The sequence below is a fragment of the Marmota marmota genome, unplaced genomic scaffold, assembly GCF_001458135.2.
Source record: "Marmota marmota marmota unplaced genomic scaffold, marMar, whole genome shotgun sequence".
NCBI classification, from domain to species: Eukaryota; Metazoa; Chordata; class Mammalia; order Rodentia; family Sciuridae; genus Marmota; species Marmota marmota.
In genome coordinates, this window is record NW_026000093.1 from 16,569,199 (window position 1) to 16,581,292 (window position 12,094).

The 12,094-nt window shown below is 35.1% G+C and overlaps 1 protein-coding gene across 2 annotated transcripts in view; it reads right to left on the reverse strand.

The window, feature by feature from the left end:
- Positions 1–12,094, reverse strand: part of Nkain3 (sodium/potassium transporting ATPase interacting 3) — a 601,416-nt gene that overhangs the window by 34,921 nt on the left and 554,401 nt on the right. For both annotated transcript variants that reach the window (XM_048783012.1, XM_048783011.1), the window contains exon 5: positions 4,658–4,718. In XM_048783012.1, coding sequence (XP_048638969.1) covers positions 4,658–4,718 — 61 coding nt within the window. The remainder of the gene's footprint in view (positions 1–4,657; positions 4,719–12,094) is intronic.

The window sequence follows — 12,094 nt, forward strand, 5'->3', positions numbered from 1 at the left end:
TTTAGATATTTGGGTGCTTATGATATTCTTGGGAGAGACTGTATGGAATGACCGGAATCCTGTGATGAAACCACAGTATTGGATTCTATTCTGTGTTGCCTGACCCTCCCATGTGTGGGCCACCTGCCATCACCATCTGCAGGTCCCCACTCTTTGACAGTATCTCTGTTCCCTTGGTTCTAGTTGGCAAATGAGTTCACTCCCAGATGCCTGCCTCATTCTCAGTGCCTTCTACCTTTCAAGTCTCTGCTTCTCAGCAATGTCTTGTTCCAGAGTCTACTAAAGCAAGCCCTTGTTCTCATGCGGTACTGTGAAGGTTTCATCTGCCTCTGTATATCCTGACCTTCAAATCACTGAACATCTATAAAATTGTGTTAAAGAAATGCAGGAAATCCACTCTTCTCACATCAATATTTGTAAAGGCACTGAATATCTCACTAAGTCCTAAACATCTTACTAAATTCTCAATATAGGGTGAAGTCATCTCATGAAACTTGAGAATATTGAAGTTCTAAAATCCATTTTGAAAAAAAAAATGAGTTGCTGAGCTCAGAGAATCTATCAAGCAATATGAATTCAACAGGCATTTCTTTACTGCATCCTGTGTGCAAATAATTTGTTTTTTGTAAGCTCTGGGGTTACAGCAGGAACAAAAACAAAGATCCTGCCCTCATAGGTCTTCTATTCTAGTGAGGATCTTAGCTAGTAATTGTGTAGCTGTTTGGCAGAGCCATTGCAGTGAAACACAGGGATGCTTCTGGCTCTCAATCTGAGCTCTGGTGAGGCATAAAGGGAAATCAGACTTTAGGATCATTATGTGTGATCAAGCCGACAGTTGCTGAAAGAGAAATTTATACTCCCTGTGAACCAGTAGATTCTTAAAATCATAGTGAGTGAACACTGTGACTCCTTTGAGATGCCGACTATGACTTTAGGGTCACCTATACTAAGCCTCATGCATTTCTGCATCTTTTTTTTCTTCTCTCACATTTTTCTGTCCTCCCCTCCTCAAATGTTCATAGGTTGCAAGTGACACAAAAACAATGAAACAATTTTCCATTCTGAGGACAATCTAGGTCTACATTGTGTCCTTCCCCAAGTGCCTAATGTTAATCTCACCTTACTTCTCTGAGTCTTTTCTGTACCTTAACAATCAAGGAAGGGACACTTGGAAATTAACATTCAAGCTACTCAGTTTCTTTGCACTTAGCTTTTCTCGTAAATTTTTAGGAGGAAATTTGTAGGGTTTAAAAAAATCTCCCAACTCTCATTACTATGGTAGCATCATTTTGTCCAACATTAGTTAGCAGGATGCCCCGAGGATATAGAGATATGGGATGCTTTTCCAATAGCCATGCTTCTTTCCAAAGAGAAGTTTCTTAAAGCTATACTAGCAAGGGTCAAATGGTTCCATAAAGAGCTATTTTGAGCTTATGGAAACCAGATCTCAGCGATTTATTTCCTTTTCAAAAACTATTAGGGTTTTCAATATGCTTTTCTTTCCCACCATTCAACATACACAGCCCAGATGAGATGTTGTGAGCCCAAATAAATGTCCCAGGTACAATTTGTGACCTAATATGAAAAGTGGTAGTAGAATAGATCTTCTGAAAACGGCTGGCAGTATTTACACAAGTTGAACACTGCTTTTCAGCATATTCTGCCTCCACACTTCTCTGAATTAAAGTGAGTAATAGGCTGGCAACTTCATTTTTAGTAGCAGGTGATTCACAAACAAGACATCGACAGGTTTTTATGATTACAGATTCCACAGATCCTAGTTTCACAAGAGTGTTCATAGAGATTTATGGTACATAGAAAAACAAATAAAAAACAGGCAAGATATAAATTGGCTTTTGCATTAGAACAAATGATGGACAGCCCTGACCACCACCTAGATAGCGTACTCTGCTTTTTGCCAGCTTTTATTTCATTGTCTTTGACCTGTTGTCATAATCTTCATAAGAAATAGTAAAGAAACCAAGAGGGAACAAAGAAGATGGGTGACTGGAGATGAATGTTTCCTCCAGCATTTATCACCCTTTGTAAGAAATGCCCTCCTGAAATGCTAGTTCCATAGAAGCACTCGAGCAGTACAGAGGAGAGAAGTGGGGGCTGCAATTTATTTTTTAAGGCTGGTGGACAGTTCTCAGTCCAAGAACAAGGCTTGACTTCACATTCTGAATAATGCAGACATTTCATTAGTTTGAATAAAAGAATGATAAATGATATATTGGCTGCCAAAACACAATGATATTACATTATATTTGCAGCTACCTTTTAGGATAAGCTTTCCAGAAGTACACTTAGACAACTTAGATAGCTATCAGTATTGTTTCTTCATTTCACATGGATGTTTTAGGAATTACATTTCAAAGGACACATCTTCCTGACTGTGAGTTGGTAATGTCATATCCAAAGGGCAGTTCATTGTTGCACCTGAAAGCTAAGTGTTGGCACAAATTGTACTAGACTATGAGATCATTGCAGTTTGGCCACCGACTTTACTTTTTACTCACATCTGCCTTTGGAAGACCCAGAGACAATTTAATTACAGTTGCACTTTTGAGTCCTACTTCTTTCAATAAAAATGTAAAATTGCCCTGCTTGAGAACTATCAGACTAAAAGGTTCGTGATTACTTTTCACTGTCATCTGTCTTCCAGACGATTATCATGTTAAGTTTGTCATATTGGCTTTGTTTTGAGCATGGAAAACTTTTTCTGATTCTCAGTATTATTAGAATTGATGGCAACACAACTACTCTCTCCTGATGTCTCCAGGTAACTTAATATATGATCCTAATAACAAACACAAGAATTAAACCATTAATAGAATAGGCTGTTAGCAGCTGCTTCAATCCCACTTTCATGGGCATTAAAATAGCTGATTCAGAGATTTCTATAGAGAAATTTTAAGTTAATTAAAGTCATCAAAGTCAATGGAATTACAATATCATCTGCCAGTAGCAATACAATCCGTGTACGCTGACATTATTACTCTAAAAGAAGGCTGTAGAAGGTCAAAAAGTATTTACCCAGCTTTTCATTTTTGCATGTCATTTTGTATTCCCCACTTTTACTAAAAATCTCAAGTGGCAAGGAAAGGTCTTTTGTGTATTTATTCTATTCGATCAAAGGAGACTAATGATTACTCTGCTTTTTCTCCCATAATAAGGTAAGACTGAGTCCTGGTATCTTTTGAAAGCCTCCGACTAGTTCAGTGAGGAGAAGAAGAAATTTGACTATTCTGTGTGTGTGTGTGTGTGTGTGTGTGTGTGTGTGTATGTGTGTGAGTGGGGGGGTTGGGGTATACCTATGTAAAAGTATTTCATAAGAGATTCAGTTTGAATTTATCAATGTATCATTTTTTTGAAGTATTTATTCCACTAACTTCCTTAAAGTTCCAATTTCAGTTAAAATTGTCCATGCTCAACTAATTATTTCTAGCTGTGTGATCCGTCCTGGCTGTGGGTTGAAGCATGCTGTTGACTTTCTGGACATGAACTTTGTGAGACTGTGGAACCACTAATGGAAATCCAGAAACCATGATTTTTAAAGTTGGCCTCGAAGTAAAAAGTGTTGTCATTATAACTGTGCATCTGAAATGTCAGAACTTTTAGATTCATCTAGCATTAAAAAAAATTCACTTTGTAAGTATAAAATATATGATGCAATGTTTGCATATTTCTTACTTGACATATGTAGTCTCAAGGTCTAGTATTTCATACTTTTGGTCCAATAAAATGAGAAGGCATCCACTGTCACTGGATTACAGTTCACATAACATGCACTGCATCTATTAGATGGGGAGTCATCAGACTCCTTTGAAGTTGTGTTCTAGAAAGAAGTTATAATGGCTAGCTACTTATTCTCATCTTGTGAAAGCATTCATTTTATAATTCAGACAATAATTGCAATGGTAAATTCAAATCTCTAGTTTGGTTAGATATGATTTATCTAAAATAATTTATTTTTAAAAATAAATTAAAAATATTATTTGAGCCTGTTAAGTGAGTTGTGGGAAAATAACTTACACATTAGCAGGTGCTCAGTAAATGGTATTTGTTCACTTGTGTTGTTAAATCTCTACAACAAAACTTTGGGTCTCGATATTTCTTTTTATGGGGGTGTGTGTTCTGTTAAAACGTGACTTAGCTTCTAAGCATCCTATTAATTTTATTTAGTATTTCTCTATCTCTTTTACATTCCATCTTGAAGGTTGTAATTTTTAGTTTTGCCATAGTATTTTATATAGTTTATGTACATATAGATCTTGCTACAATGGATTGATAATATTATTATTAGTTACATTGAAAATTCTGCCTCTAGTATACTCACAATTGGTGGTGGGCAAACCTCCCTGATTATCTACTCAGCATATTGTCTGGGTGTCTGTTGGAAAGTTACTAAGAACTGATATGACAGAAATCTCTAGGCTTCCCCACACTTCTATATAACTCAGACTCAGAATTTCAGTATTTAGTGCCACCTTATTTTTGAACAGTTTGGTTTGTCAATCTTTGACTATAACTTTGCCATGCTGAGTCAAATCACTTTAGATTCTAAATATTAGAGATTTCATATCCCTGTACTGATTAGTTTTGGAAGCTGTATCTCATCCAAAATGAACCCACGGGGAGATATAACAGTACTTACAGGTGTCTTCTTCTTCCATGGAAATGCTGATCACATAACAGGCATACACAAAGCCAACCAACTGCAAAGGAAACAAAATAAGCACCTTACAAATTTATGCCAAATGTGCATGGATAGCCTATATAATTCAAGATATAGAAACGATGTATATTTATTAGTAATGTCTATGAATTTGTAACAAAAAAGTCTTATTTTAAAAGAATAGTTGTAATTTAAAAGTCTTTTCATTTTTATGTCACCTTAATAGCTTTTTTAAAAGTACATAGGAATGGGAAAAAAAATCTCTCAATTTCTAGATATTTCACTTAGACTTTGATTTTGGATTTACAAATCAGCTGGTTATTCATAGTATATATTTTTAGGTTCTTACTATTTATAGAGCAATTTGTACTACACTCATTATTACTGCAACTATTTTAATTTTTAATAGCCACAAAAGGAATCAAGGCATCCTGCTTGTAAATTAAGTAGCAATCATCTATTTAATTATTTAAAATGCTCTGAGAATGTAAATTCTATCTAGCTATTAAATTGTTTTGTTAATTATATCATAGGAAAATGCATTAACTTTCTGGTGATTAGTTAGTGGTAAAATGAAATAGAAGAGGTAATTCATACTTTGGATACTAGTGGTTCAAAGAATATTTATTCTTTGAAGTGTAGAGTGCACCTTTTATAGACTTTTCATATTGTTTCCTGTCCTTATTATACTGAGAAGACATTTTTATTCCACAGAGTCAGAGACACCACAATTCCTGGAGGATAAAATTGTCCATGAATCTAGTTGGGTCTAAAATTAATCTAAGTTCTATGAGAAGTATGAAAATTAGCTACCTCAATAGGTGCTGTAATTTATCTTTTTGCCTTTCTTTCCATTTTCAAAGTCTGCTTCCTCTCCCAGCCTTATTAGAAAATAACATTAGAAAAAGAAACTCCTCTAATAGCCTTGGTAGAAAAGACTGAAGTTCCCATGGCAGAGAACAGTATATCTCAAGTTTCCAAATGCTAGTGTGGATTAAGACATGGAGCTTAGTCTACCCAAAGGACATAAAAATCAGCATACTATAATGACACAGCCATATCAATGTTTATAGCAGCTCAGCTCACAATAGCCAGGCTCTGGAAACAACCTAGGTGTCCTTCAACAGATGAATGGATTAAAAAATGTGGTATATATAACACAATAGAATACTACTCAGCTATAAAGAAGAATGCGATTATGGCGTTTGACGGTAAATGATTGGAACTGGAGAATATCACGCTAAGTGAAATAAACCAATCCCTCAAAACCAAAGGCCAAATGTTCTCTCTGATTTGTGGATGCTAACCCCAAACAAGGGAAGTTAAGGAGGGGAATAATATAAATCCATTGTATTAGACAAAGGGAAATGAAGGGAAGGGAAGGGACGGGAGGGGAATAGGGAAGACAGTAGAATTGATCCATCATAACTTTCCTAGCCTTCTATTTGTAACAGCCAGGGTAATGCCACATCACGTACAACCAAAAGAGTGGGATCCTAAATAGAATAAGTCATACTCTCTCTTTATAAAATCTGCCAAAATACATTCTATTGTCATGTATAACTAAAAAGAACAAATTAAAAAAAAAAAAAGACTTGGAGTTTATAAATCCATCTGCAGGCTGCAGGGAAGAAGGTCAAGAAGACCTGAAAGGCTGTGAGGTTAGAGTGAGCTGCCTGTGTGCTGACAGGTCCTCCCATGCCATGGACACCTTCCCCCTCATCTCAAGCCCAGTGAAGGGCTGCTTCAGAGAAGTACTTGGGGAGCTTCACACCCAAATTGCACGTGGAAGAGTCAAAACACAAAGGGCTATGGTTTGTGGGGTTTCTGGTCGAGAGTGTGATGAGACAATAAGGGTGGGCTTTGCAGCTCAGGATGTCACCGGTGCTCACAAGACTAGGAACCAAAGCCTCTGAACACAATTTCCCTTGCTGTTCTCCATTTTTATACCACCTAAGAGGATGTCCTTCCAAAACCTGGTGACCTCAGAGGAATGATGGTACTTTGGGTTCAGAAGGTGGATGGGGGCATTAAATAGCCTTCCAAAGGGGCTGATCATTCACAGAAACAGATGAGGATCCTAAAAGAGGTTTGGGGTGGAATTCTGAAGAACCCACAAAAGCATCCCTCAAGAGGCCAAGAGGAAGTCTCAGCTTGTGGGAATGGTCACACCTGGAGTGTATCTCCTGCCAGCTTGTAACTGAATCAGTCAGGTTAAGACTTGATTCTTACCTCTTCTCCCACTATTCTTCCTTTCATTTCATCCCTGGAATTCTCTAAAAGAACAGCTAGTGATGGGTGGAATGAGAAGAGGAAAAAACAGGTATGTGTCTGTTTCTCACTGCAGACCTGTAAGCTAAAATCAGGCTCAAGTCGTGGGGCAGAGTTTTCAGCGGGTGAGAGTTTATATTGACCCAGATTGGACAGTTTGTTACCTGAAAAGGACCAAAAGACATTTAAATTCTGTTTGAAATATCCAAAGGGTCAGATAGAACTTGGCCGTAGAATGTATTTGTGACAGTGAATCAAGTTGCCTTTTGATGGTATTCTACTAAGTCCAGCTCATTCAGCAACCTGGTTGCATACAAAAGAAAAAAACCCAGCCAATCATCAATCACAAATAACTTTCTAATGAATTTCTTTCCAATCTTCTTTCACATCATTGCTATATGTCACAGTTACACTCTTATGACCCAATATTCTTCATAAGCCTAATAACTTATTAACTACATAAATCTGGATTATTTCAACATACTGTAATATATTTGAGCAATATTCTATTAACTTAAAGTTCATTTTCAAATTATAAATAACATCATGCCAAATATTAATGGTTTTTCTATAAGTTTCATTACTTGATTCACAGAGGTATAATTATCATAGTAAAGTGCCATTGATACTTCTATGACTTGTTTTTAACACATTATTAAATTGGTTTCAAAAAGTTTGTATCAGTCGTCTCTGGTAAGAACATTTAAAATCTTCTCTTGTAGCTCTTTAGAAGCAGTCAATATAATAAATATGTGCAATTATCATGTGTCAGTTAAAAACAACAAAAATAAGTTTTTATTATTTCTTATCCTACAACAGCAGTAACCAACAATACTTGCTTTGCCATACCCTTAATATCACAGCATATTTTCATTAAAAATGTCAATAAAACAAACAAAATGGCATATCTTCATGTATTTATTTTGCAGTAGTTTTACTTAACATTTTCATATTCTGTTAGTTGTTTCTTATGAATTGTCTACAACAGTTTGCTTTGCCCATTTATTAGTTTGATGTGGCTTTCATTAATTTGTATGTGGTCTTATGGAGTAAAGCTATATTTATTGTGATTTTTTTTCCCTTTATGTCAGCAAGTGTTATGGTGTCTTAAAAACATTGTGATATTTTCTTACTAAATTGTATATTGGAAGGCATCTGCCATGAAACAATTTTGTTGTTTTTGGTGGACTTTCCCTTAGGTGTGTGTGTGATTCATTCATATTATGATTGAAACATTTCTGAACTAGTTTTTTGTACACAGATATAAATTTAGATGCTGAGTGCTAATTTCATCTTGGAAGTTGCTTATTGGAGAGTAAGCACACAGTTACAGGATAGCTTTTATATTCGAAGTTTTTTCACATTAAACAAAGGTAAGTTAAAAACACAATTTAAAAATCATTAGTTATTATTTTTCAGCAAGATAGGGGAGGGGTAAGCAAAGATATATCAAAATATATTGGCTGGGTGATGAAGACTTTTCTAGTGTAAAGTCAAGGCCTTCATGAAAGCTCAATACTAACATAAACATTATTTTTCTACTGTTTTAATAAACTGTGCCTTTTTTAAAGGAATAAAACCCCTTTTATCTATACTTTAATGTTGATTTAACAGTGAATCATTATCATTTTTAATGATGTCATTTGAGATGAGATCTCTAAAGTATATATTAGCATATTGTTCATTTCTTTGGCAGGGAACACGTACTTTGGTATTTTCTAATATTGGCTCATTCAATTTGGCATGCCTGGATCTATCAGCATTTATTGGTAAGACTGTCAGCATTTACTGGTTAGTCTATTGGCATTTACTGGAAAAAAGGCTGGAGGATTGATGAGAGGGCCCCTTGAGAGCAAAGTTAGTCATGTTGAAACACTATGCTCACATATTGTTATGCAGAGATAATGTGGTCGAGTTGAGCCTGGAAACTCAACACAGGACCGAAAATGAAATCCCACTCTAATGGTGAGATCTTGACCTGAAACGAAGTCTACATCACCCACCGCTAGCTAGTTTACCTTCCTGCTGTTGTAACAGGCTCAGAAAATATTAACTACTAATAGCCGACTCATAAATTGTTTTGTTACATGTTTATATACTTAAAGCTACAAATCTAAGTACCTGCTAAGGAATCTGTATAATATAAAATAAATTTTATTTTTGCAGGAAACTTTTATATGATTCAAATATAAAATGTCTTCCACGTTACACAGAAAGATTGACAAATGACTAACATTAAAAAAAAAACAAAAAAGATAGATGCCAGTTTTGTAGTCCTTATTTCATTATTCAAATAAAGGCAGTTGAAATTCAAGGAAAGGTTTGGCAATAGGATGAGACACTGAGCAAGTCAGAAGGTATGTAAAAGATGATCGTAGGTGAATATTTATGAAGGCAAAGGAGAGCAAGTTCTTTGGATAATTTTTTTTCCTAGAAATATCTGTTTACTGAAGTTCATGCAAGTTGTATTTCTTCCTTATAAGTTCAGATCATGAATTTATGCTAAAAATATTGGATTAAATGTTTTCAGAAAAGATCCATTGTCCGTGTGCTGAAGAGAACTGGTCAATGTCTTTATTTTTCCTTTTCCAAATCGCAACTCTTTTGATGGGTAGAAAGTTAAGGTCAGATATTAAATCCCAGTGACAGCACACTATCCCTCCCTATCCAGTAAATATTTTCTTACTCATGAAATGTGGGAATGCATAGTTTTAAAACAATAGAACAATATATATATATAGCAATGGAATATTTGCCAGATCCCATTGTTCACTAATGGATCTTCTGTTGTCTTGATGGATAACATAAAAAAGAATTCTGGCTAGGTAATTGAAATACACAGTGCCATTAGCTGGAAAATAAAATAAAATGAATACATATCTAGAAATATTAGATCATTCTCCAGGCCCTCAAACAGAATTTGCCAGGCATAATATCAGTAATATTACAAATGAATTAATTAAAAATTTTTCTTTTCCTTTTACTTTATTGATGGATGTGTTCATAAAATATTTATTCTAAAATGACTTCTGCTATTGTGATTAACCAAACTGCTGTTTAATTAGTAATGTTATTCTCATGAGAACTTGTCTAGACATCCTGTTAATCATCAAATTGTGGATAGCTAACTTGCGTATTTCTTGGTTTCCCAGAACGTGAATTGAAATAGTTCCTGTGGCTTTCTGCTTGTCCATAAGAAATGAACAAAATGCTTCCTTGCCAATAGCAAGCAAATGCAAAGAACTTAATATCAGCATAATATTTCTAATTATTTCTGTTTTCCATAAAGCTTTGAGAGTCATTCCTTTTAAGGATATCTTTCTCCCCCTCTTCCACTAAAATTATCTATTTCTATTTGGTATTTTAAATTGTCATCTTCTTTGTGTTATATATTTTGACAGAATAAATTCCCTCTTCTTTGACATGCTTAATGAATGCATATGTTTCTGCAAATAGGATTGGTACTTGGGATTTCTTTGTTTTGACTTGCAGGTCTTATATAAGGGTTGGGTCTCATGCAGACACGAGGTTGACAACTATTGGCTGTGTGTCTTCCTAGTTGTGGATTTTATTAAGAATGAACCAAAGAATTTAGTCATCTCTGAAATTAGGAGAATCTCTTCCAGGAAAAACTTTCAGGCGAAATAGATAGACCAGAAAAGCTTATCTAGGAAATACAGAGAGGAAAGTTGTTAGGTAAGAAAATTGGTGGGTGTGTGAGAAACAAAAGGATCCCTTTTTTTGTATTTAAATTTTTTTTAGTTATACATGATAATAGAGTATATTTTGAAATATTTATATAAACATGGAGTATATCTTATTCTAATTAGGATCCCAGTTTTGTGGTTGTACGTGATGTGAAGATTCACTGTGGCATATTCACATATATACATAGAATAGTTATGTCAGATTCATTCCACTGTCTTTCTTATTCCTATGTCCCCTCCTTTCCTTTCATTCATTGTCTAATCCACTAAACTTCTATTCTTCCCCTCCCCCTCTTTTGTTGTGTGTTAGCATCCACATATCAGAGAGAACATTTGACCTTTGGTTTTTTTGGGGGGGATTGGCTTATTTCACTTAGCATGATAGTCTCTAGATCCACCCATCTACCAGCAAATGTCATAAAGTCATTCATTTTTATGGCTGAGTAATATTCCATTGTGTATATGTACCACATTTTCTTTATCCATTCATCTGTTGAAGGGCACCTATGTTGGTTCCATAGCTTAGCTATTGTGAATTGAGCTGCTATAAATATTGATGTGGCTGCATTATTGTAGTATTCTGATTTTAAGTTCTTTGAATATATATACTGAGGACTGGGATAAGTGGGTAAAATGTCAGTTCAATTCCTAATATTTTGAGAAATCTCCATACTGCTTTTCAGAGTTGTTGCACCAATTTTGAGTCCCCATATTCTCAACAATATTTATTGTTACTTGTATTCTTGGTACTTGTCATTCTGACTGGAGTGAGGTGAAATCTCAATGTAGTTTTAATTTCCATTTCTCTAATGTTGAACCTTTTTTCATATAGTTGTTGACCATTCATATTTCTTCTATGAAGTGTCTGCTCTGTTCCTTTGCCCATTTATTGATTGCATATTTGTTTGTTTGTTTTGGTTCTTTGAGTTCTGTTAAGTTTTGTTTTGTTAAGTTCTCTGAGTTCTTTATGCATCCTAGAAATTAATGCTTTATCTGAGGTGCAGGTAACACAAATTTTCTCACATTATATAGCTCCTGGTGGTTTCCTTTGCTGTGAAGAAGCTTTTTGTTTGATACCATCCCATTTATTGATTCTTGATTTTATTTCTTATGCATGCCTTAGGAGTCTTGTGGAGGAAGCCATTTCCTAAGTCAACATAATGGAGTGGACCTACATTTTCTTCTAGTAGGCACACAGTTTCTGATCTAACGCCTGGGTATTTGATCCATTTTGAGTTGAGTTTTGTGCAGGGTGAGAGACTGAGGTTAAATTTCATTCAGCTACATGTGGATTTCCAGTTTTCCCAGCATCATTTGTTGAAGAGGCTATCTCCAAACGGATCCTTAAACAGAAGAAACTCCGTGAACACTTTCCTAAATTTCTCATCATTTCCATGAAGTTTGAGTGATAAGAAACTTCTCCACTTAACACAAGGTT